At 39.9% G+C, this 27,341-nt stretch overlaps 1 protein-coding gene across 1 annotated transcript in view; it reads right to left on the reverse strand.

The window, feature by feature from the left end:
* Positions 1-27,341, reverse strand: part of cep192 (centrosomal protein 192) — a 161,757-nt gene that overhangs the window by 42,739 nt on the left and 91,677 nt on the right. The window contains exons 35-44 of the mRNA XM_041189313.1: positions 26,010-26,073; positions 21,877-22,016; positions 21,192-21,284; positions 19,123-19,235; positions 15,624-15,806; positions 9,260-9,350; positions 8,412-8,591; positions 7,184-7,444; positions 4,702-4,823; positions 3,864-3,973 (exon numbers count right to left, since the gene is read on the reverse strand). Of these exons, the coding sequence (XP_041045247.1) occupies positions 3,864-3,973; positions 4,702-4,823; positions 7,184-7,444; positions 8,412-8,591; positions 9,260-9,350; positions 15,624-15,806; positions 19,123-19,235; positions 21,192-21,284; positions 21,877-22,016; positions 26,010-26,073 (1,357 nt within the window). The remainder of the gene's footprint in view (positions 1-3,863; positions 3,974-4,701; positions 4,824-7,183; positions 7,445-8,411; positions 8,592-9,259; positions 9,351-15,623; positions 15,807-19,122; positions 19,236-21,191; positions 21,285-21,876; positions 22,017-26,009; positions 26,074-27,341) is intronic.

Here is a 27,341-nt window from a genome sequence, read left to right on the forward strand (position 1 = left end):
AGAGGGGTGAGAGTTCCTGGAATGTGTTTAAGATGCTTTTCTACAGCAGTTATGTTTCCAGTCCAAGGAGAGGATATGCAGGGATAATTAACTGGGGGAAAGCCAACTTCGATGGGATGAGAATGCATCGGAGTCGAGTGAGTTGGAATCAAACGTTGACAGAAAAGATAGTGGCTGAACAAATGGGCCACCTTCAAAGAAAAAGTATTGCACTGTCAAGGTATAGTCCCTTGAAGGGGAAAGGTAGGACAAATAAATCCTGAGCACCTGGATGACGAGTGAGATAGAGATAAAGATGAATAGGAAGAATTGCGCATACAACAAATGTCAGGGAGAAAATACAAAGGAGAATCAGGCTGAATATAGAAGGAACAGGAGGGGAAGAGAAGAAACTAATAAGAAAAACAAGGAGAGAGCATGAAAAGAGGCTGACAGGAAACATAAAAGGGAATCCCAAGGTCTTCTTTAAGCATGTAAATAATAAAAAAGAGTGGTAAAAGAGAGTAGGGCTGATTAGGGACAAAAAAAAAAATGACTTGCAATGTGGAGGCTGTAGAAATAGCAGAGGTATTGAATGAGTACTTTGCAAGGACCAACAGGCATAATCTCAGAGTAAGGGCTCGCCCATTTAAGACAGATGGGGAGGAATTTGTTCTCTTAGAGGGTAGTGAATCTGTGGAATTCTTTACTGCAGAGGGCTGTACAGGCTGGGCCATTAAGTATATTCAAGCCTGAGACAGACATTTTTAATCAGTAAGGGAATCAAAGGTTATGGGGAAAATGCAGAAAGTAGAGTTGAAGATTATTTGGTCAGCCATGATCTCAAGGCAAATGACCTACTTCTGCTCCTACATTTTATGGTCTGACTTTACAAAGGAAGAACCTGCTACCCAGGCTGAGGTGAGAGAGGAGGTAACTAAAAGAACTTACAATCGAGAGGAAGGTGGTGTTGGAAAGGCTATCTTTACTTAAAACAGATGAAGTACCAGGACCAGGATGAAATGCATCCAAGGGTACTGAGGGAAGTGAAAGTGGAAATTACAGGAGGCAGTAGTGATAATCTTCCAGTCTTTCTTCAACACAGGGGAGGTGCCAGAGGACTGGTGAACTGTGAATGTTATATTCTTGTTTAAAAAAGGGTGCAAGGATAAAGCTAGCATCTACAGGCCAGTCAGTTTGACCTCAGTGGCAGGGAAACTTCTGGAAACGATTCTAAGGGATAAAATCAATAATCACTCAGACAAGTGCTGGATAATTAAGGAAAGTCAGCATGGATTCATCAAGGGAAAATAGTGTTTAACTAACCTGCTGGAGTTTTTGAGCAGATAATGGAGAAGGTTGATAAAGGAAACCCTGTTGATGTGGTGTATATGGATTTTCAAAATGCATTTGAAATAGTGCCTCACAACAGATTGTGAGCAAAATTCAAGGTCATGGAATAAAAGGGAAAGTAGGCACTTGGATAAGAAATTGGCTGAGTGACAGGAAACAGAGATAAATGCATGTTTTTCCAGATTGGAGGAAGGTTTGTAGTGGAGTTCCTCAGGGGGCAGCGTTGGCACCCTTGCTCTTCCTGATATATAGTAATGACCTAAATTGTGGAATGCAGGGCATGATTTCAAAATTTGCAGATGTTACGAAGATTAGAAATGTTGTCAACTGTGATGGGGATAGTCTTGAACTGCAAAAGGACATAGACATGTTGGTGGATTGGGCAGATAAGTGGCAGATGAAGTTCAATGCATAGAAGAGTGAGGTGATTCATTTTGGCAGGAAAGATATGGAGACACAGTATAAAATAAAGGTAGAGACTTTATAGAGTACAAAAGCAAAGGGGTTATTGTGAACCTTTATGAAACACTGATTTCGCCCCAACGGGAGCAATGTGTCCAGTTAGGAAGGATGTGCAGCCATGAGAGAAGGTGCAGATAAGATTTCAGAATTGTTCTGGGATGAACAAATTCAGTTATGTGAATAGATGAGAAAAACTGGAGGCTTCTCAACGAGAAAATTGAGGGGAGATCTGTTGATTTTGAACAATTGAGGGATATGGACAGTGGTTAGAGGGGCTGTTCTCTTTGAGAGGGAGCAAGAACCAGATGACACACTATAATGGCAAAAGAATCAGAGGTGACATGAGGAAAAAAAAACTTTCTATGCAGCAATTGGTTAGGATTTGGAATGTGGTGGATGCAGATTAATCAAGGCTTTCAGAAGGGAACTGGATAATTGAGTTGCTATTGCAGACAGCCATGGACACATGGTCTGAATGGCGTCCCATGCTGTAACCATTGAGGCTAATTAGGACTCATGAGATTGCAGTACTTTATTAGCATGAATTGAGGACTGGTTAATGGACAGAAAACCAGAATAAATGTGTCACTTTTGTTGGCTGAATGTAACTAGTGGGGTTCTGCAAGGATCAGTACTTGGGCCATAGCTATTTACAATCTACAATCTATGATTTAGAGGCAGGACCCTATTGATGATGATGCAAAGCTGAATGAGAAAATAGGCTCAGAACAATGATTCTGCTAAAGGATATAGACACTGTCAATAAAAGGACAAAAATGTGACAATGAATATAATATTGGAAAATGTGACATTATTCACTTTGGTAGGAAAAATGGAAAAGCAAAATAATTTTAAATGGCAAGGCTAGGAAATATTGGTATTCAGAGTAACTTTCAGCAATTCATGTGGAAGGATAACATGCAGGTGCAGCAAGCAATTAGGAATGCAAATCTTATACTAGCCTTTCTTACAAGGGGTTGAAGTATAAGAATGCTGAACTCTTACTACAATTTTATATAGTCTTGGCCAAAAAACTACACTTGGGAGTACTATGTACAGTTTTGCTCTCCTTACCCAAGGAAGCATATATGCCTTAAAGAAGTGCAACGAAGAATCATTAGACTGATTTCTGGAATGGCCGGGGGGGGGGGGGGGGGGGGGGTGGTGTGTGTGTGTGTGTGTGTGTGTGTGTGTGTGTGTGTGTGTGTGTGTGTGTGTGTGTGGTGGTGGTGGAGGAATTGTCCTTTGTGGAAAACAAGTACGCTGGGCCCTAGAATTTAAAAGAATGAGATGATCTCACTGATTGGGAAGTCTTCAACTATGGGGTCACAGTCTCAGGATAAGGGGTCAGCCATTTTGGACTAAGACTAAAATTACTTAACTCAGAGGGTTTTGAAACTTTGAAATTCTCTACCCCCTGGAGAAGTGAATGGTCCATTGTTAAATATATTCAAGACAGAGATTGGTGGGTTTTATTTTTGTATAGTAAGGGACTCAAGAGTTATGGGGATATCAGAGGAATGGGAGCAGAAGTAGAAGTTCAACCAATATCTTCCTCAATAGCAGAGGCATATGGCCTATTCCTGCTCCTATTTTGCACGTTCTTGTATTGCACCTTAAGTCCTGAGTATGGTCTCGAGAGATTTTCATAGAACAATTATCAGGGGTTCCTTTGGTTTTACCAGCTCCATTACTTACCTTAGCCAATGTCTGGTGTATAAATCATCACAACTAACAATACTAATTTACATTGAACCCTTTACCCAAGACTTAGAGGCTTGCTGTCAAATGTATCATAAATTTGAGACAGCATTTACATTCTATTTAAAGAAATGTATGCTTGTGAAATGCACACCCACTTTCCAAAAGGCGCAACAATTCAAAACAAATACATTTTTAAAAACTAATTATTTTGGCCTCAAAATACAAGATGGATGAACAAATGAAATTTGAACATTAGAAGGGGTAGAAATTGAGAATTTTCAGGATATGAAAACTGTCACCTATAATAAAATGATAGAATCCATGAAATCTGCAAGTTAATTGAAAGATAAGTAAACAATTAATACCTTCTGATACGAACTCTTCCCCAGAAAACTTTTGATTGAAATTAATCTTCCGAAGTGGGCTGTTTCCACAAACTATCTGTTCAACTCCATGATGATTCCGACTAAGTGCTCTGAGGTAATGAGTTGGGGTGAAAGGGAAGATGACAGATAAGATAAAAATGAAGTTAGTGTAGGTTGATAATGAAAGCAACTAGCCTAATGTTCAAAGGACTGGTTTTCCTGATTTAGCACACTTGCATTTTAAGCTTAATATTACTATTTTGTTCTTTTTTTCGTGAATCTTTGTGCTGATAGCAAGGGATACTAGTAAATAAACACTTTCAGGGTGGACAAAGACTCCCAAGAAAGCCAGATATTACATAAAGTTTCCTCTCTCTGCTTCAATATGCCATAACTTCAAACTCAGAAGAATTTGAAACTGAAAGAGTAAGCATTTTTCCCCATGTCATCAAGCCTGTACAAGTTTGCTAATAATAAATTGGGAATACATTTTTTTTTAAACTGGGCATTACTTTGTTTGTAAACAGTCTCCTTATCCTCAACTATTTTGGTCTCTGCCTTCTGGCTGATGCTATACTCACATGATGTCCTGCACCAATGGTCAGTCAGTGGATACTCCCAAGAACCCTGATTTTTGTCTGTTGCCCAGATATGCAGATAACAAGTATACTGATTCAACTACTGCCAAATAGGCTTTTTAAAACTAGTCACTAGCATAATATATGAAACTTCAAATTAAATTTACTACTAAAGAAGCGAGTAGTAATAAATGTGGATATGGGCAAGTATATACTTCTCAAACTTCCAAAGCAACAAAAATTGTAAACATGTCACTTGCCTTCTCAGCTGCTGGCGTGCCACCTCGTCTCCGCAAAAGAAACAAATTGTACAAAGCAATGCTGAATCCATTTTACAGTGAAGGTATTCTTTTAAAGTGGATTTGCAGGTTACTGTAATTATCTGAGAAGAAAGTTACATACACATGGATCAAAACCAAAAGAAGTTCTGACCCTAATATAAAAGCAACATCCTGTGAAAGCTAGAAATTTGAAATAAAAACAAAAAAAATCTAGATAGTTCAAGTGGTATCTGTGGAGAGAGAAAAAGAGATAATATTTTGTCAGAACAAGAAAAAGTTAGAAATACAATCAGTTTTAAGAAACTATGCAGGCAGGGAAAGTAGGAAGGAGGGGAAAAAAATAAGAGAGAACCTGCTGACAAGGCTGTTGTCTACCAAACCACCCTCTACCTTGCAGAGAATGGTGGCTATTCAACACCACACTATCCTCTCCAGGTCTGTCATTGACCTCAACTCCTTTGGAAATCTTCCCTGCATTGCCTCCAACCCCATAGGCGCTTAACCTTAAACAGCCAATTCCTAACTCCTTCCCAAAATTCACAAACAGGCCTTCCTTGCATTTAAAGTCTCGTCATGTTCAGAATATTTGCTCCCATCAAAGGATATCTGGTTATAAACAAGACAGGACAAATAACTAGGACAAAGCTATATTTAGCTGGATGGCACTAAATTTCAAATCTGACAGTGAGGGGATAAATTAGTGGCATTTATACATTCATTCTCAGGTGTGAAATAACTTTAAACATCCGCAAGACCCCAACAGACTGACATTAGTTTTGCTCCATAAGGCAACACTAAAATTAATCTAACATATAATCTAAGCTTACTGCAAATGATTTGCTGTTAAAAAAAAAGTTAAAATTAATCAAAATTATGACCTTCTCCAAATGATTGTCCAGATGGCATGCCGGCATGTTAATCCATCTAGTATCTCACAAAGCAATCACTGTACACTGTCTTATTTTGTCTGTCATAATTCTAGCCACATGCGAGTGGCCATTTCTACTGTGCCTTTCTGGCATTAGTCTTCATTTTATTCCTTCAGCTACACTATGTCCTCAGCAGGAAATTCTATTCTGGGCTGGTTGATTGGAAGGAGCATCAATAAAGCAAGTAAGTAGTAACTGCATCCAGGAGGATTTAAGCTCTGACCTTTGTTCAAATATGGACACAGTCATGGGAAATTTTAACTGATCTAATAGAAGTGTGATCTTTCTCATTCTTCAAATAAAAACGTTAATCTTCGTGTTCTGGTATCATCCAAAAGGAAAACCAGTAGCAATAGCATCCCCTGTAGATATTTATATTCTGAGCGATGAAATGATTCGTCTGTAACTCTACTACATTTACACTTGATCTCCTTGCATGGAGGCCATCCTATGATTTCCAAATAGCAGCCAAAGCTTATCAAGTGATAAAATAGAACACTATTCGAAGCCATACAGAAATATGAGTTTATAAAAGTGCTTATAAATCAGAAGTTTGGACTTTAAAAAATGAACAAAACTCTGTTAGATAATGGCACCTTACTCGAAGCAAGATAAAAAAAAAACAACTTGCTTCTTTCAGGAAGTTGAACTGCCACATACAAACTGAATACCTTCCATCCTCACTGCAACTTCCTCATAAATACAGCTGCTTTTAATTTTGATACTTGAAGTCAGGGGATCTTCTCCCGGTTTTGCTGGACATAATAGTTCTAGAGCAATAGACCCTAATGAAAGCACTGAAATATGTCTGTATAATGTCAGTACATTGGTGCTAAAACCAGTGTGAATTGTGAAAGTTCTAAAGTGTAAAAATATAAAAAGGAGGAAGGTATCAAATATTGAATAATGATATACAAAATACAAATCCATGCCCAAACCACAGCAGACAAAGATGAATGATCCAGTCAGGGAGTTTTGCTAGTGGAGACTAAACTTACTTTTTCCACAGAATGAGGCACCACTGTGTCTGGGAAGCAATCTAAATAATCTAATAAGGAAGTATATAATTTCAGTACAAAATACTGCAGCAGGTCTCCGAGAATCTGCACTTTTAGGGCATCTTTGCACCTGCAGTGCCACAACCATTATCCATCCAAATAGATAAAACAAAATAATAATACACTGGAAAAGGATGAAAACTGCCAGAGATTGCCACAAGTATAACCAGTCTTCAGCTTTGAGAGATGTTCACAGTTCTAAGTGGATCTTAAGCTCAAGAACAAGCCTAAAACAATTTCTGGGAAAAAGACATCTCCTGAAGCTTGAAAAAAAAATTGAGAAATAGCATCTTAGAATGATTCTCCTTCAACCACTGGATGGAGGAATTCCTATTTGTACGGCTCAATCTCAGATAGAATTTTGCTTTTAAATTTCTTCAAAATCAATTTGCACGAAAGTTGATGAGTAATGTCAGAAGTGGTCTATTTTCCTAGAATTTAATTACTGTTGTTCTTTATTATACACCATCTTACCTCTCGAGTCCGTTCCTTGAGTACAAATTGGGCTGGAGAAATACTTATAACATCGGTGGTCATAAAAGTTTTCATCTGTGAATCCATGAAGCAAGCTGCCTTAATGTAAGCAGCCCGAGAGCCTGTGTTTCTCATACAGAAAGATATCTTGCTCACTTTGTCTGGTGCGATATCATTTAAATTCACCACATAGCTGCTTGGTTGTTTATTGACATCTTCCAATATAATGTTGCTTGTTCCTCCATAACCTGAAAGTGGAATCTGATAAAAAAAACTTAAATGTTTTAAAACTTGAAGTTTTGGTACAAGCACACAATTAATTTCAACTTATTGATCACTTGAGAGAGTCTACAATACAATTGGAATCTTATCCTGTCTTTTCTTCCTTGGGAATCACATGGGCGATCTGCATGATGCAGAAAACAGTTACCAGTCAAAAGGACCTTTATTAAGAATTAGAGCTCATCAATGCAAATTAGCTTTAGGAGGATTACTACTGTTTTTTGCTCTGTACACATATGCCTCCATTTTATCCTGATAATTTCCCTAGCCCTTTCTCAGTCTGTTTTTCGCGGGGAAGAACAGGACTAAACTCTGCAAGGAACAAAAAAAATCAGGAAGATGGATGAGGGAAATAAATTCATGGTTACAGACATGTTAGATTCTGGAGCACTCTTCACCAACACAAATCAGATTGGCTATATCTGAATAGAACTGGGACCATTATCTTTGTGGGGAGGGTAGACTCTGTAAAGAAGCATTTAATAGAGAGAAAAAGCCATTCATAACATATATTTTACATCAGGAACTGTAACTAACACTTGGTTGCTTTAACAACTGACTATAGGACCTCCCAGTTTATCATTCACAAAGAAAAACACATTTTTTGAAGTCACTGCAGTGACATAGAATACCTAAAGAAAATACATTAGAGCTGGTTTTATGGTTATGAACATGTTTGAAACTATTCTGTTTAGGGCTGAAAGTAATTTGTCAACGGTTTCTCCAATTTGACTGCAACAAGGGTTTTCTTCAACCCCGTCTCCAAGAGCAGGGCCTTGAGGGGGGTTTGATGTTTTGCCGCATACAGCTTTGGATAGCCTCGTTGTAGGAAAGTAATTTAAGATAATGTGCATCTTTCATAATGGAAAAGACTAAACCTAAGTCATTGAACTGATCTGTTTTACAGCATTCTTTGTGTCTTAGTTTTAATTAACTGTATACATACTGTGAATTTTACTCCTGGTCGAGTTGAACGTATCCTAGATTGCTTAATTTCGAGCCTTGCCAACATGCAAGCGACTCGGGTTGGTGCAAACAAAAGATGCACACAGACATCATCTTTAGGGCAGACCATCAACTCGCGATTACTTGTTAGTCTTTCTTCAGGACCAAATGTGCTCTGTAACTAAAAAAAAAAAGTCGTTTATTAAAATCTCGATTTCAAAAATTCAGGAATGCCTTGACTAACTACTGCCAATAGACAGTGCATCAGGATTTAAAACACGGCAAAAATCAAATCTTCAAGTGTTGTAAAACTATACTGAGTTTAAAATTGTGGACTGCTTTCTCAATACAAATATTTATTAGCACAAACAGAAAACCACAGGTAAAGACATGAACTAAACTGGAAGGTGTTTGGTCAAATTGCATTTTTCCTTGGCAAGGTCAAGTCCAGCTCAGTACACCATTTATATGCACTCTGTCACCAGTCCAGTTTCAGACCTCAGGGATAATAAATTTCAATTTCACTGATCATACTTTCCACTTTACAGGTAGGTGAGGTAAAAATAAGTGGTTGCACCATTTTGCTCACTTTCAGCCTATGGCAACCCATAGCATTGTGGCAGATGCAATAACAGTCATTAAAGCCAACTTGGAAGAAGATGGCCGACAGCATGACTTAAAAACATGACTTTCTTGGAGCAAGGGCAAAGAAGAAAGAGCAACGAAAAATATAAAAATGAAAACTAAGTTATTAAGCTTAATTGAAATGCTTCTCCTTGTGGGGAAAAAAAGTCCTATGGTTTCTAAATGCAAGCTACATATTAATGCAAACTTTTGCTTCAGACTTACCTGAAAGCAGTCTTGATCTTGACCTTTGATCAACAAACGTAACTGCTGTGTAACAGAGGAAGAATTGTTTCTAAGAATAAGCTTCTGTTGACTGAAAGACAAAAAAAAAATCAATGAGGAAACGTACAATCTAGCTAAAAATAACTTTGTAAACTAGAAATAAGGCAAGAGGGAAAAAGCATATCACTAATGGTTTTCAGGACCATTTCTGCTCTAAGTGAATATGAGTTAATGGGTCATTGGGTCAAGGCACAGGTTCACTGCCTTACTAGCTTGTATACATTTAGTGTGCATGAATACAGCGACAGTAAACTACAATTTGTGAACGCAAATATACAATTATCTATGTAAAAATGGAAAGAAAAGTCAAAGAGGAAGACAAATTTTTGACAACCAGTGTGTTGACTTTTCTTTCAGATGCTGCTAGACCTCTGAAGGATATATCGATGATTGTTTCAGCCAATGCGTTAGGGCTGACATGGGGTGGGACCGACAGTGAACAGTGGATTTTAGGGCAAACAGCAAAGCAAAAGTTGATTTACTCAGAAAAATAGTTAAATAAACTATGCTTATAGGCTCTACTATGAAACTGCAGCAAACGGAACTTGTATGTGATTGAAACTACAACAACTTCACCCATAAGATGTGGGCCATTTGGCCCATTGAGTCTGCACCGCCATTCAATGAGATCATGGCTGATCTGATAATCCTCAATTCCACTTTCCTACCTTTTCCCCACAACCCGAGATTCCCATACTGCTTAAAAACCTGTCTACCTCAGCCTTGAATATACTTAACGACCCAGCCTCTACGGTAAAGAATTCCAAATTGACTACCCTCAGAGAAGAGATTCCTCATCATCTCAGTCTTAAATGGGCGACCCCTACTCTGAGATTGTGCCCTCTGGTCCTAGACTCTCCCACAAGGGGAAACAACCTCTCAGCATCTAGCCTGTCAAACTCGCAAAGAATCTTATGTTTCAATAAGGTTGCCTCTCATTCTCCAACGGGTACAGGCCCAACTGACTCAATCTCTCCTCATAATAAAAACCTTCCACGCCCAGGATCAACCTAGTGAACCTTCTCTGGACTGCCTCCAATGCCAGTACATCTTTCCTTCGATAAGAGGACCAAAACTGTTCACAGAATTCTAGGTATGCTCTAATTAGTAGCTTCTATAGTTTTAGCAAGACTTCCCTATTTTTATACTCCATTCGCATTGAAATAAAGGCCAATATTCCATTTGCCTTCCCCATTACCTGCTGAACTTGTATGCTAGCTTTTTGGGATTCATGCACAGGAACCCCCAAATCCCTCTGTGCTGGTGCTTTCTCCATTTAAATAATATTCAGCTCCTCTATTCTTCCTGCCAAAGTGCATAACCTCACATTTTCCCACTTTATATTCCATCTACCAAGTTTGTGCCCACTCACTTAAATTGTTTATATTCCTCTGTAGACTCTTTGTATCATCCTCACCACTTGACTTCCCACCTATTTTTGTGTCATCCACAAACTTGGTGATAGTATATTCCCTTCCCTCATCCAAGTCATTAATGTACATTGTAAATAATTGTGGCCCCAGCACTGATCCCTGCAGTATTCCACTAGTTACGGTTGCCAACTTGAAAATGCCTCCCTGTATCACAACTCTGTCTTCTATTAGTTAGACAATCCTCTATCCATACTAATATACTACCCCCAACACCATGGGCTCATATCTTATTAAGTAGCCTTGTGTGGGGTGCCTTTAGGAAATCTAAATATATTAAATCTACTGGTTCCCCTTCATCTATCCCACTTGTTACTTCCTCAAAGAATTCTAATAAATTTGTCAGGCATAATTTTCCCTTCATGAAGCCATGCACACTCTGCTTAATTATATTATGCATTTCTAAATGCTCTATTAGATCCTTTGTAATAGACTCTAACATTTTCCCAATGACAGATGTTAAGCTAACTAGCCCATAGTTACTTCTTTTTTGTCTCCCTCCCTTTTTGAATAAGGGCGTCACATCGGCAGTTTTCCAATCCTCTGGGACTTTTCCAGAATGTAAGAATTCTTGGAAGATTACTACCTGTGCATCCACTATCTCTGTAGCTACTTCCTTTAATATCACAGGATGCAACCAGTCAGGTCCAGGGTATTTATCAGCCTTTAGCCCCATTAATTTCCCTAGTACTTTTTCTCTAGTGATAGTTATTGTATTTATTTCCTCTCCCCTCCCACCCCACCCCACATTTTGCCCAATTAAAAACTGTAGAATACAGTAAGTGGAAGATAGTTGGGTACAAATTATATATGCAAGATTCAGCTCAGTCATGTACAGCAATGACTGATGGCAAGAGTAACAACTCATCACTGTTCCAGTCAGGAATAGTGATGCCACTGTATGCCAACAATTTTAAAATGTTAGTTAAAGATAGATTTGTTCACTGGATGCAGGCACAGCAAGCATTTCTTGCCCACCTCTAATTTCACAGGTGCTGGTGGTCATGAGCCACTTTCTTGAACTGCTGCGGTCTGTGTGGAATAGATACATCCACATTGCTGTCAGGTAATGCACTTGGGAAGGGCTAACGAGCCAAGGGGTTACACTATGAAAGATAGGACCCTAGAAAATATTGAAGATGAGAGGGACCTTGGTGTGCACATCCACAGATCCCTGAAGGTAGCAGGACAGGTAGATAAGGTGGTTAAGAATGCATATAGGATACTTGCCTTTATTAGCTGAGGCACAGAATACAAGATCAGGGAGGTTATGCTGGAATTGTATAAAACGCTTATTAGGTCACAACTAGAGTACTGCATACAGTTCTGGGTACCACATTATAGGAAGGATGTGATTGCACTGGTGAGGGTGCAGCAGAGATTTATTAGAATGCTGCCTGGGCTGATTGGATAGGCTGGGATTGTTTTCCTTGGAGCAGTGATGTTGAGAGGGGACTTGTATAAGATTATGAGGGACATAGGTAGGGTGATAGAAAGGCACTTTTACCATTAGTAGAGGGGTCAATAACCAGGGAGCATAGATTCAAGGTAAGAGGTGGAAGGCTAAGAGGGGAGTTCAGGAGAAATATTTTCACCCAGAGGGTGGTGCAATTCTGGAACTCTCTGCCTGAAAGGGTGGTTGAGTCAGGAACTCTCGTAACATTTAAGAAGTATTTAGATATTCACTCGCATTTCCATAGCCTCCAGGACTATGGACCAAGCGCTGAAAAATGGGATCAGTGTAGTCAGTTGTTGTTGATCAGTGTGGACATGAAGGGCCGAATGGTCTACTTCTGTGCTGTAAACGTCTGAGTCAATAAGTCTATGAAGTTATGATTTCAACATTAGATTGGCATCAAAGAACAATTTGAAGGTGATGGCTATCAACTAGTTTGTACAACTAGCTCTAGTGAGGAATATTTCCCATTAAGGTTACTAACTGCTGGATATTAATCAGCATTTGAAAATAAGACATGCTAGAACCCCTCATTTTATTAAGTGTGCTTGAAATTATGTTCTTTTGATGTCCTTTGGAAAGCACAGACCAGCAGATGAACTAGCCTGAGATTCTATGCACATATTGAGCTCTAATCATCTCTAAAGCAAACCACAGAATACTATCTTGTGATAAAAATGGGACAACTTGACATTTAGGATTATTGCACTGTTTAAGAACACATATCTACCCTTTGCACGCATTTACCATAAAAATGCTGAGTTATTGATGCAATCCAGTAGGGTCAGATTTATATTGACAAAAGCAGCAATTAAGACTCTGACCTCTCTGCAAAATTGTATTACCAAGCCAGCTTTGGAACAAAAATTCTTCTGTAAATAGAACTGTATATTCCCCAAAAATAATTTCACAAATACCAAGAGCTGATTCCCCACGGTTAACAATTCCTCCCCCAGAAAAATGCTGCACATACTTTCGCCCTGTACAACACACTTGCATCCAAACAAAAAACACAAGATCTAGGCCAACAGAAATAATGGAGAAGTTTAGGAAATTTTACAACTACAATCATAGCAAAACTAAGAACTATCAGCTAAAATTTAAACATCAAGTTTGCAACACCTCAACTTCCATTGATTCCCAACTCCGAGCAGTGCTATACAACCTGTGGTGGGAAAACACAACTGCATCTTTGATTCTACGGTCAAACCCTAATATCTCTGATAGCAATCCAAGGCGATACATTGAAAGTAGGCCTCCCCATCTCCAGATCAACAAAACTCGCAGCAAAATCCTACACACCGAGGGATAGATGGATAATAGTGCAGGATTTCGGTGGCAGCCTTCGTCTCATAAGACGACAGTTTGTGCCGTGGTGGTCAACTCTTAAGTATTTCCTGTTGTGGCTCAGGAGCTCTACTCTGGCACGGCAGTCCCTACCGCATTTGCTACAGAGGAAGACAGGGGGCAGAGAAGGTGCACAATTCGCTTGCCTGTTTTCTTTGGGCTTTCTTCTTGGCCAGCTGAGTTTTTCGTTTCTGTTCACCTCTTCCAAAACCCTTGCAAGCAGTCAGCCTCCAGAGGTCACTGCCATCTGCGACTATCTCCCAGATATCAAAGTTCGCCATCTTCATATCTCGCTTGTGGAGATATGGATGCCCAGGAGACCATGATACAGTGGCTAGTTCACCGTACATAAGGTCTTTGGGTATACAGCACCAAGCCAGTGCAGATGTCACTGGCTTAGCAATGAGTGAACGCTGATAAAATTAGCACACTCCAGGACCTGAGTTGGTGACCCTGCCCTGTCGAGAATACATCTGAGATAGTAAAGGTAGAAATTGTTCAGCCTTTTCTCCTGCCTGGTACATTATCCAGGTCTCACCATGGTAGAGGAGTTTGAAGACACAGGTTTGGTAGAATTCACTCTGGTATTCTCAGTCAGGTTGCTGCTGCTCCTTAATTCTCTTATTCAGCTTGGACATAACAGCTGCTTTTGCAATGTATGTTGACTTCAGCATCAAGTGGCAGATTGCTGGTGATTGTGGAGTCTAGATGTGCGAAGCTAACAAAAACAACCTCAGGGTCACTGTCAATGGACCATGCCATTTGTCTTCCTGATGCTGATGGTCAAACCAAACTCTTTATAGGTGAGAGAATCTGTTCATTTGTAATCAGGGTTGTGTTCTGGCACCAACGCTTTTCACATATTCTTCTCTTTACTGTTGTCATCTGCCTTCAGGTCATCTACAGAGGGCATCTACTTACATACCAGAACTGACTGAAAGCTGTTTAGCTTTGCTCGCCTGAGATTCAAGGTGTATCAAGTTGCTCTGCGCTGACAATGCTGCACTAACTTTCCACACAGAAGAACACCTGCAATGGCATTCCCCAACAACCCAATTCATCACTATTCCTCTGCTTTCCTGCTGCAATCCCAAACTTCAATGCCAATAGACAAGGCTTTAGCCATCCTGCACCTCTCTCTCCACATTCTCATAAAAGCACATCAAGGCACCCATTGCTACCTCTCCCCAACTTGGGGCTTTCCTCTTGACCTCTGCCAGAATTATTATAACCTCTCTCCACCTCTCTCTCCAGAATGTCCCTTTACTCTCAAACAAGATTAGTGTTGTCCATTTTTGTGGATTACTGCTTTGACAGAAACTTGATTCATGGGTGGCCATACCTTGCTCCTTAGTGTAGTGTTCCTACCTGGTCAGTCTACAACTGTGTTCTTGCAAACTAACACTATCTCCAAACTCCTTTTTCCTGAATGTGTTGTTGCCTCCCGTATCCTTGTTCGCTTTTCTCGCTACTCCACGTTTGAGTCTTTATGATTGGGTTTCTGCTCCACTACATATCTGAAACAGCCCTAATCAGTCATAAATGACATTTCCTGTAACTGTAATCATCCTGCAATATCCCTCCCCATCGTTTGCAGCAGCGTTCGACATCATCCTTCTCCACTGCCCCTCTCTTCACTGTCCAGATCAAGATTGTTGTTGTTTGCCTCCACCCTTACTTATCCAAAACAGCTACACCTCATGTTCCAATGCAAGTTTTATCCACGTTAAACAGTTTACAGTTGAATGTGCTATTGGAAGGAAGCAAACAATCACAGTGGTTTTCAAACAAATGCATTTCAACAGTTGCTTTGATGTTTTATGCTATTTATGTTTCTGCAATATTATGCAATGCCATTTCATTAAAACTCAATTTTACAATTGGAACATTTAAAAGTTTTGAAGTGAAAAATAACTCAATTAGCAGGAGCAGATTGTAAAATGGAAGTTTGATGGCTTATTAAAAACAATTAAGTTAAAAACAAAATTCCATCAGTCCCACCTTCATAATGGAATTCAATACCAATACTAATCTTAGAATAATGTTAACTGCCAATGACAACAGTACTTACACTGTCCTTCCAAGAGAAACGCCACCCCATGACATAAATTGCTTGTTGGATAGAATTGGTGGTACATCAACCGAGGAATTTGAAGTTGAGGAGATTGACTGGACTGATTCAGGTCTCCCAAGCAATCCTTTCAAACCAACTTCATACTGGGGACCAAAAGGCTGGACCAGAATAGTCAAATGGCTAGAAAGAAAATGATAAATTCTAAACAGTTCTAAAGGCTTAAAATTACAATTCCCACCATCAATATCTGGGTTTCCCTAGTTTCAATTTGTTCACCCATTTAAAACAATAATTTCTTTAAAAAAACTTTTCAAAAAAGTTTCCTAGACTAAAAATAGTTTGTCACTTGAACAGAATGACTGAGATACAGAACAACTTTATTTATACAGCATAGTTAACATAATGAAACCTCTCAAGGTGCTTCACAGAAGCATTATAAAACAAATACATTGAGACACGAGGAGACATTAGGATAGATGACCAAATGCTTGGTCAAAAAGGTAGGTTTTAAGGAGCGTTTTAAAGGAGGGAAGCAAACTATCAAGATGGAGAGATATAGAGAGGGTATTCCAAAGCTTGGAGCCTAGGCACAAGAGGACAGATTTCGAGATCACAGAAATAGGGAGAGGCAAGACCATGGAGCGATTTGAAAGCAAGGATAAGACGCCTGAAAACAAGTATGAGAATTTTAAACTCACAACATTGTTTGACCAGGAGTCGCTGTAGGTCAGCAAGCATGTGGGTGATAGGGGAACAGGATTTAGGATACAGGCAGCAAGCTTTGGATGACATGAAGTTTAAGGAGGGTGGAATGTGGAAGACCAGCCAGGGTGCATTGGAATGGTTGAGTCTAGAGCTAACAAAGCCTTGAATGAGGGTTTCAGCAGCAGAGGAGCTGATCAAAAGATCATAAATTAAAAGGAGTAGGCCATTCGGCCCATTGAGCCAGCTCCACTATTCAATAATTAGGAGTGATGGTGGCTTAGTGGTAACGGCACTAAACTGGTGATTTAGAAGCCCCAACTAATGCTCTGAGAACAAGGGTTCAAATCCTACCAGCTGCCACGGTGGCATTTAAATTCAATCAATAAAATCTGGAATTGAAAGCTATTCTCAGTAATGGTGACCATGAAAAAGTTCATAGGTTTTTGTAACAATCCCTTTCACTAATGTCCTATAGGGGAGGAAATCTGCCATCCTTACCCAGTCTGGCCTGCATGCGAATCTAGACCCACAGCAATGTGGTTGACTCTCAACTGTCCGCTGAAATGGACTAGCAAGCCACTCAGTTCAAGGGCAATTAGGAATGGGAATCAAATGTTGGCCTCATCAGCAACACCCACATCCCATAAAAGAATTTTTAAAAAAGACCATGGTTTATCTGGTTCTGGCCTTAACTCCACTTACCTGCCAGGCCTCCATAATGCTCGATTCCCTTGTCAACCAATTTATTTAAGCCTAACTCTCATTTCAGACGCATTTCTCACCTTCAGACTGAATGTGAAATGCAGTCATGTTATGGATAACTCTTCCCTAGAGGATCCTTTACTATGCAGGTCATTTATGAACCCTGTCTCAGCACACATTACCAGGTCTAAAAATCACTTGTTTCCTGGATAGTTCGAGAATGTATTGTTCTAAGAAACTATCCAGAATACATTTTTTAAAATATTCATTAATGGGATGTGGGTGTCACTGGCCAGGACAGCATTTATTGCCCATCTCTAATCGCCCTTGAGAAGGTGACAGTGATCTGCCTTCTTGAACCACTACAGGCCACATGGAGCAGGTACACCCGCAATGCTGTCAGGATTTTGACCCAGCAAGTGAAGGAACGATGATATATTTCCAGGTCAAGATGATGTGTGGCTTGGAGAAGTACTTCCAGGTGGTGATGTTCCCTTCTGCCGGCTGCCCTTGTCCTTCTAGATGGTAGTGGTTGTGGGCTGGAAGGTGCTGCCTAAGAAGCCTTGGTGAGTTCCTGCAGCACATCTTTTAGATGGTACACATCACTGCCACTGTGCATTGGTGATGAAGGGAGTGAATGTGGCGCCAATCAAGTGGGTTACTTTGTCCTGGATGGTGTCAAGCTTCCTGAGTATCATTGAAGCCGCACTCATCCAGGCAAGTGCAGAGTATTTCATTACACTCCTGACTCAGGCCTTGTAGATGATGGATAGGCTTTGGGGAGTCAGGTGGTGAGTTACTCACCATAAGATTCCTAGCCTCTGGCCTGCTCTTGTAGCCATCGTATTAATATGGCTATTCTGGTTCAGTTTCTGATCAATGGTAACCCCCCAGGATGTGGGGGATTCAGCAATGGCAATGCTATTGAATGTCAAAGAGCAATGGTTAGATTCTCTCTGGCTGGAGATGGTCAATGGCCAGCAGTTGTATGGCGTGAATGTTACTTGCCACTTGTCAGCCCAAGCCTGGATATTGTCCAGATCTTGCTGCATTTGGACGTGGACTGCTTCAGTATCAGAGGAGTTGCGAATGCTGAACATTGTGCAATCATCAGTGAACATCCTTAGTTCTGACTTTACAATGGAGGGAAGGTCATTGATGAAGCAGCTGAAGATGGTTGAGCCTAGGGCACGACCCTGGAGGAACTCCTGCAGTCATGTCCTACTGCAGAGACTATTGATGTTCAGTTGATTACTGTATTCAAGACTGAGATTGATAAATTTTCAGATACTAAAGTAATCAAGGTATGTGGAATCGAGTTGAGGTTTAAAGTTAGCCATAATCTTACTGTACAGTGGAGCAGGCTTAAGGGACTGCATGGCCTACTCACATTTCTTATATCCTTGGCTCTGTTCATAACAGTAAGCTGTAAAATGTAGCAATGTTTCCTTGACAAGAGATCTATTAGAAACTCGTAACAACATTAACATAATGCTTTGACATAAGGCACATTGCAAAGTACTTCACAGATGGCAATTAGGCAAAAGGAAGTTGAACCAAGGAATGAGGGGTTAGGAGGGGTGAAGAGATAGGTTCTGGTCATTTTGAGAATTGTAGAGGGCCAGCAAAATTTAGCTAGGCAACTCCTGAAAGCGGGACTCAGATGGCTAAAGGCTGCAAGACAGTGAAGGGATGTTAAGGTAAAGACAAGAATTTTCATGAGTTGTGGGACAGTAGTCAATATGGGTCAATGAGGACATGAGTGATGGCTGAGCATGACTTGCTCCAGAATGTCAGTAGTGGAGTTTTGAACAAGTTAGAGTTTACAGAAGATGGGAGGAAGTAAAGCATCATCTGGAGATAGTTTAGACATACATAAGGGTTCATCAGCGAAGAATTAGACGTATTGCATAGATGGAAATAATCAGTCTTGGTGATGGAAAGGATATTGGAAGCTCAATGTCAAGCAGAATTGTAATGGTCTTGATGAGCCAGAGGCAGTTTCTATGGAAGGGGATCAATGGAATATATAGTGGGGACTGAAGATCAATTATATTACAAAGCTAAAAGACTAATGTTAATGTTATACCTTTGTATCTCACTTTGAGCATCCTGTGGAGTAAATGAAACTACAACCTCCAATTCTTCTCCAGGCTGAATTAAAAGATTTTCAGGTTTTGCTAAAAAACAGCATTCTGCAGTCTAAAATAAATGAGGGGAAAATTCAGCATTAAGTATCCGTAATATAAACAAACATTTCCAAGTACAGGCTTTCAGTACTGAAGAATGTAGATAAATTTGTTTTTAACACAGTTGACATTAAGCAGGTATTCTTTTTCACTTGATCGATCATGGGTGCAGAGGTAAATGTTTGTATCACCAATTAGGAGGCAGAACTCTCTCTACAGATGATCATAAAATGTTAATTTTCATTTAAAAAAGAGATGCAATGTTGAACAATTCTATGCAAATTATTCATGACCAATAAATACAACTTATTTGCTTAACAATGAAACTGTAGGACACGAGGAATAGTTGGTTGATGGGAAAACCATCATTCAATCAACCCAGTTTTCACTATACAATAAGTAATTCATGAGACCAAACATATAAACATATATTTCAGATTTTTGTTTCCACTCAAAGTTTGCCTAATGTTTACTAATGAGATTAATATAATTTGGACCAATGATGATCAAATTTCAGAAAAATGATCAGAAAATTTAATGGGGAGCTATATAAACCACATAACATTGATATTAAACCAGGCATTCGTTTACTTGGTTGATATTGAGGATATGGAGGTTTATGTTTGTAGATCTAATTAGCAGCCTGAACTCAAAATGAGAGCACTGTCACATGCATGACGAACCAAGCTGTCTCCTCCTATGCTATGAAATTACATGATTCTAACAAAGATGGGAGTTGCTTCCAAAGCAGCCGGTTAGGGACTGAGCCAATTGCTGACATTAGTTTAACAGCCCTAGAAAGTGCAAAAATTATAGTTCCAAGAAAATGAAACATAATTTTATGTGTAAACAAAAAACAAGAAATGAGCTTGAAGAGAAATCCTAACATTTATTTTTAAAAAAAAACAGGTGGCAAACAAGCAAAAAGGATATTTTGCAATGGAAATGCTGCATGCATTCATATCCCAAAACATCAACTCCACAGTATACTGTTATATGACACTGCCTCTTATTGGAAGATGTAAAGATGATGTCAAATTTTCCTTTTAACAAACAAGTGTCAACCTTTCATTTCAAGCAAGGTTGGCTACAATTCCCTGTGTCATTGCTATGTCATACTTCCTTGCCCCACTGATTGCAACAGACTAGCCACTAAACCAAATAAAACGCCAGGAAAGTGAGTTACTACCTGAGAAAATGGCATAAAGCATTCATTTGAGTAGCTGAATTATGTGGGAATGCTGGGAAGAGCCATCTTAACTCAGTGCGGCATTATACATGCTACTCATCTGAATGGGTGCAGTGGCAAAAACACTCAAACTCAACAGTATATAGGACAGAGCAGTTTGCTCGATTGGCACTTCTACCACTAGACTCAGCATCTAACCCCACCCTCCAACACCACTGGTGCACTCTGGCTGCAGTAGAATACACAGTAGCATCTCTCCACTGGGTAATCTTTACCACCAAGAAAGGCAAGCGCAGTAATGTTGCAGGAACACCATCATCTCCAATTTCTTTTTCAATACACACACCACCTTGATCTGTACACCTATTGTTCCATCATTCTAGCTGGGTCAACAACCTGTAATTCACAACCTGAGGCCATCGTGGGAAATTCAGCACCAGAAGGACTACAATGGTGCAAGGCAGCCCACACCAATGCAACTAGGGTCGAGCAATAAATGCAACGATGACCAGTATTGCCCACATTAGAGAACAAATTGAACTACGCAAGCTTAATACCACACATGCAGCGTTCATTTTTTTTAAGAGGTGAGGTTAGCATTGTATTTGTAAATGAAAGGCTTTTTTAAACCCCTCCCCCCTTATTTGGTGCTGAAATGATTATTGGAGGTTTTCACACGAACGCTGCATAAGTTTACATAAAACAAAACTAAGAAGGAAGTAGTGTGCATTAAATCCTTAAAAAGACTAGTGAAGTTGTTTAAGGTAACTGCTAACTCACCTGAATCTTGAGCTGTGCAGTGATATTTCCTGCATTTTTTAGAGGGAGGATTTGTTTAGCTGTCATACCAAGCTTAGCACACATTACGAGAGTCTAAATGTAAAAACAATGAAAACCTCAGCACATGCAACAGACATATCCCTCAACACATACTGCATTAACATCAGAATACACTTATCTTCAGTTTCAACACTTGTACAAAATGTCAACATGGATAAGTTTGTCTTTGCTAGATTGTCACTCACAAAAAAATCATATTCTTCAAAACCTTTTCATCATGTGACTTTTTAATGCAGCAGATGCTTATAACTTCCATTTGTTACGATGCATCCTCTGCCAACTGCAACTACAATTTGGCTACCTTAAGCTAGTAAGAGTCCTTTATAATATAGCCCAGTTGATCCATTTGCGAATACAGAAAATGACTTCAGTCCATAAATCCGGCAGACAAAAATGTATTAAATCTCACAGTATGCCAGTACTTGGATTTTCACTTTTGCACCCCCACTCCCATGCTAACAATTGTACTTGTGTACAGAGAGATGGCAGCAGTGGAAAATGGAGCATGAATTACCCTTTTGTTTACATGGTTTCATGCTAAGCCAGACATTACTTCTACCCAGAAGGCTGTCAGAAAATCCAAGAAGCAAAACATTTATATCTTCAAGTGCTTGTGTCAGCATACCTGCAGGTCTTTAGGAGCATGTATTCTAGCAATTCCAACTCTGGCACAGAGTGGTACACTGTTAATAACGTTGCTGGGGCCAGGACTGTCAACCTCTATATCAACTCTTGCAAAGTAATCCTCAGCAGTACCTAAGGGATCTGCAATAAATATCATAGTACTGAAAGTTTATAATACAGTTTAAAGCTCAAGGTTTCTGTAATGAATCATTATTTCACAGAAGACAGAGAAAATCATTTGGTTTATCTAATTGGTGCCAGCTATCGGAAACTCATTTAATCCCATTTCCCCACTACCATTTTAATATTTAGTTGCTTACCATCTAAGAGTGAACTTGGCTTTGTATCCACCAATAGGTTAGAATATCCCAAGATCTAACTGGAATCCTTCCATCTACGAAGGATGATGGACATGAAGAAAACAAATCCATTTCAGACGAGGTCTTCATATGGCACACCTTTGCTGATGGCCAATCCTTGGCAAGCAGGTTCTGCCATAAGTGCCGCACATGAAGCTACTGAATGTTGTTTTCAGCATTGAGGTCTGTTGTTAAGCCACTGGTCATCGTGCTGGTGCATGCAAGCCCACAGGAGGTGTCACCATTTTCCTCCCTTTTCAGTTAGTGACTCCAAGGTGCGATAATCAATGTCTAGGGCTTTCACGTCATGCTTGCAAGCATCCTGGACTTGGAGCTTTGGGCGTCCAGCAACTTCCACCTTCACTTCTGCTGCGCATTATGGGTCAGGCGTGACCTCCCCTTAACAAAACCATGCTGACTGCCCTTGATTAACCCCTGCCTCTCCAAGTGTAGATTAATTCTGTCCCTCAGAATTGCTTCCAATAGTTTCCCTACCATTGAGGTTAGACTGACTGGCCTGTAGATCCCTGGTTTATCCCTTCCTCCCTTCTTGAAAAACGGTACCACATTGCCTATCCTCCAGTCCTCTGGCACCTCTCCTGTGGCCAGAGAGGTATTGAAAATTATTGCCAGCGCCCCTATCTCCTCCCTTGCCTCACTTAACAGCCTGAGATACATTTCATCTGGGCCTGGAGATTTATCTACTTTTAAGCCTGCCAGTCCACTTAGAACCTCCTTCCTTTCTATGCTAATTTATTTAATTATATCAGTCCTGCTTGATTTCCACACCCATGTCGTCCCTCTCACTTGTGAACACCGACACAAGGTATTCATTTAGAACCCTACCTACGTCTTCCGGCTCCACACACAAGTTACCACTACGGTCCTTAATGGGCCCTACTCTTTCCCTAGTTACCCTCTTACTCTTAAAGTACTTGTAAAATAACTTAAGACAGCTTCATTGGCTCGGGCACATTTGCAGGGCAGAAGCTGGCCACATACCCCACGACTTTCTGCACTGAGAGGTAGCTGGAAGCAGATGTCATTACAGCACAAATAAGGCAAAAATAATTCCTTCCTTTATTCTTTCCACACCACCTAAACACCTAGTTATGAACTCACTAACCAGCAGAATAATAGCTACCCTCATTTTCCTTAATAAAATCATTCATTATTTTGAGCATCATTATTAAATCTCCTTTTAACATTCCCTGCTGCAGTGAAAGGGACTCAGTTTCTCTTCATATCTAAAACCTTACAACTTCATACCATTTTAGTAAATTTCTTCTGTACACTCCATGGCTTTGACATTTTGTCCCCAAAGTAGGGCTTGGTATTCCAGCTATGGCCTTATCAAAGATTTGTCCAAGTTTACAATTACCTTTCAGTTTTCAAGATTTTCTGACCCTATTGATAAAACCCAGGATAACTTTTGAAAACGAGTCATTTGGACTCGAAACATTAACTCTGTTTCTCTCTCCACAGATGCTGCCAGACCTGCTGTGTTTTTCCTTCATTTTCTGTTTCTATTCCAGGATCACTAATGCTCTTTTTAAAAAAAGGCATGGTTTCTAGTTTACAAACTAATGTCACAAAGCTGTGACACAATGTTGCTAATCATATTTGTCCAACTATATATAGTTTTTTTCACAAATTGAAACAAAATAAAGAACCCATTAACATACTTAAATAAGAACATAAGAAATAGGAGCAGCAGCAGGCCATATGGGTCTTCGACTGCTCTGGCATTCAATAAGATCATGGCTGCAAATCCACTTTTCAGCCTGTTCCGCATAACTCTTGATGACCTTATATTTCAAAAATCTGTTTATCTCAGTCTTGAAAATATTCAAAGACTCAGATACCACAAAGGTTCACAACTTTCAGAAAAAATGCCTCCTCATCACTGTCTTAAACGTCCTTATTCAAAAAATTGTGCCCCAGTTCTAGATTCCCAAGGGGAAACATCCTCTCAGTGAGGCAAATGTGACTGCCCTCGACATCAAGGCAACATTTGACCGAGTGTGGCATCAAGGAGCCCTAGCAAAATTGGAGTCAATGGGAATCAGGGGGAAAACTCTCCCATTGGTTGGAGTCATACCTAGCACAAAGAAAGATGGTTGTGGTTGTTGGAGGTCAGTCACCTCAGCACCAGGACATCATTGCAGGGGTTCCTCAGGGCAGTGCCCTTGGCCCAACCATCTTCAGCTGATTCATCAATGACCTTCCTTCCATCATAAAGTCAGAAGCTCGCTGGTGATTGCACAATGTCCAGCATCATTCACAACTCCTTAGAATACTGAAGCAGTCCACGTCCAAATGCAGCAAGATCTGGACAATGTCCAGGCTTGGGCCGACAAGTGGCAAGTAACATTCGCGCCACACAAGTGCCAGGCAATGACCACCTCCAACAAGAGAGAATCTAACCATCGCCCCATGACGTTCAATTGCATTACCATCACTGAATCCCCCACGATATCCTAGGGGTTACCACTGACCAGAAACTGAACTGGACTAGCCATATAAACACTGTGGCTATAAGAGCAGGTCAGAGGCTAGAAATTGTGCGACGAGTAACTTATCCCCAAAGCCTGTTCACCATCTACGTGGCACAAGTCGGGAGTGTGATGGAATACTCTCCACTTGCCTGGATGAGTGCAGCTCCCACAATACTCAAGAAGCTTGACACCGCCCAGGACAAGGCAGCCCGATTGATTGGCATCGCATCCACAAACATTCACTCCCTCCACCACTGACGCACAGTAGCAGTGTGTACCATCTACAAGATGCACTGCAGGAATTCAACAAGGCTCCCTAGACAGCACCTTCCAAACCCACGACCACTACCATCTAGAAGGACAAGGGCAGCAGATAGATGGGAACACCACAATCTGGAAGTTCCCCTGCAAGTCACTCATCATCTTGACTTAGAAATATATCGCTGTTCCTTCACTGTCACCGTGTCAAAATCCTGGAACTCCCTTCCCAACAGTGCTGTGGGTGTACCTACACCACATGGACTGCAGCGGTTCAAGGTGGCGGTCTCAAGGGCAACTAGGGATGGGCACTAAATGGTTGCCCAGCCAGCGAAGTACACATCCCATGAGTGAATAAAAAAAAACTACCCTCTCAAGCCCCCTCAGAATGCTAAACATTTCAATAAGATCACCTCGCATTCTTCTAAACTCCCATGAGTATAGGTCCAACCTGCTCAACCTTCCTACATAAGACAACTCTTTCATTCCATGAACCAACCTACTGAGCCTTCTCTCACTGCCTCCAATGCAAGTATATCCCTCCTTAAGTTGGGAGACCGAACTGTACGTAATACTTTCGGTGTGTTCTCACCAATGCCCTACAGTTCTAGCAAGACTTCTCCATGTTATAATCCAAACCCCAGGCAATAAAGGCCAGCATTCCATTTGCCTTCTAAGTACTTGCTGTATCCTCATGCTAACTTTTTATGCTTCATGTAAAGGACACCCAGGTCCCTTTGAACCATAGTATTTTGTGGTCGTTCTCCATTTAAATAATATTCTGCTTTTCTATTCTTCCTACCAAAGCTGATAACCCCACATTTTCCATTTATACTCCATCTGCTAAATCTTGCCCACTCACTTAACCTATCCTTTTGCACACGAGTTGCTCTCCTATCCATCTTTATATTAGTAGTAAATTTGCACGGGTCCCTTCATCCATGTCATCAATACAGATTGTGATTAGTTGGTGGAGAAAGCCTTTCAAAACATTTCAAACTGCAAAATGAAATAAATACCTGAACTACTGATATATTTCTGTGGTGCATGAAAATGAACCCACAAAACAAAACTTTCAGGATCCTGTAAAAAAAAAAGAAACACATTTAAAAATCTTAAAATGCTGTAGAAGATCCATCAAAAAAAAACAAAGTGAAGAGCATACATTTTTCAGGTTTGCCAAAGTTTGAAAAAACATTCTAAACTTTTCAAAAGAAAAATTGGTATTCCCAGTGAAGAGAATAGACACAGATGTTTCGGTTGACCAAAGACTGCAGTTTTAGTGGTTTCTAATCAGCATCTGCTTTATAACCACAGTTTTTAAAAAGATATACTGAGGAGCAGTTTTATCATTCTTGTGCCTCTTGTCAGCTGTGGGTATCATGCAATGGATAGACAGAACATTCCATTTGATATCTATAAGAGATTAAAACATATTCTAACTGAAGTATAGAAGCGGTAACTGTTCTTGTGATCATTGGTGCAGGTATTCTGTAACATACAATTAGATCCAGCAGAATTGGTAAAGTAACCACAGCTATCACCACACTATTTAAATAACATGAAATTAAATTGAATGTATTTTAGCAATGCACAAATCATTAATGAAGGGCTTCAAAAAATTTTTTTTGTACTTCCCCCAAACTATAATCCTAGCAGTTTTGAGTGAAATGTCACTAATGCCATTCAATGGTTGTGAAAACGGGCTCTCCAATTTTCTCTCCTTGTTACTAAACTATAATAATTTTCATAATATTATTGTGGGTTATTCTAAAGTAGGATTATAGAGGTGACTATGGATGATTCTGTCTGTGTGTGATTTAACTGAGTTGGAGTCAGCTAGATTGCAAGCTTGAAATTATCAAAAGGAGTTAGGTGTAGACATGCTAATGAGTAAACATGGATGAGGTCTTAACAAAGGTGTAAAAGAAATTTGTATTTTTAGATCAGTGAAGGAGTTGTTTGGGTTTCAAAGGGATGGTAGGATGTTTACAACTAACAAGATAAACAAGGCCAAGCTTTTATTTTTCCCAAAAGGAAAGCATTCAAGTTGGCAACATGAAAGATTTTTATTATGGGAAGAGCAAATTTGCAAAGACAGTTGGAACAATGGAATTTACAGATTAAAGAGAGAGAAACATACATAAAGAGGAATGACAGGAGCCATGTAAGATCTAACCGGTGTGTATGGAACAGTCTTAGGGAAGCCTCCAGCCATACTTGAAAAGTCTGCTGTGTCCAGTAACTAAAATTAGAGAAAAGCCTTTGGAATTCCACTGTCAAGTGCATGCTGTGGTAACTTGTTGGCTTGCTTTTAAATTTAAAAATCTATTTTGGACTGTTGCCTTAAA

This window comes from Carcharodon carcharias, chromosome 6 (genome assembly GCF_017639515.1).
Source record: "Carcharodon carcharias isolate sCarCar2 chromosome 6, sCarCar2.pri, whole genome shotgun sequence".
In the NCBI taxonomy this organism is placed as follows: Eukaryota; Metazoa; Chordata; class Chondrichthyes; order Lamniformes; family Lamnidae; genus Carcharodon; species Carcharodon carcharias.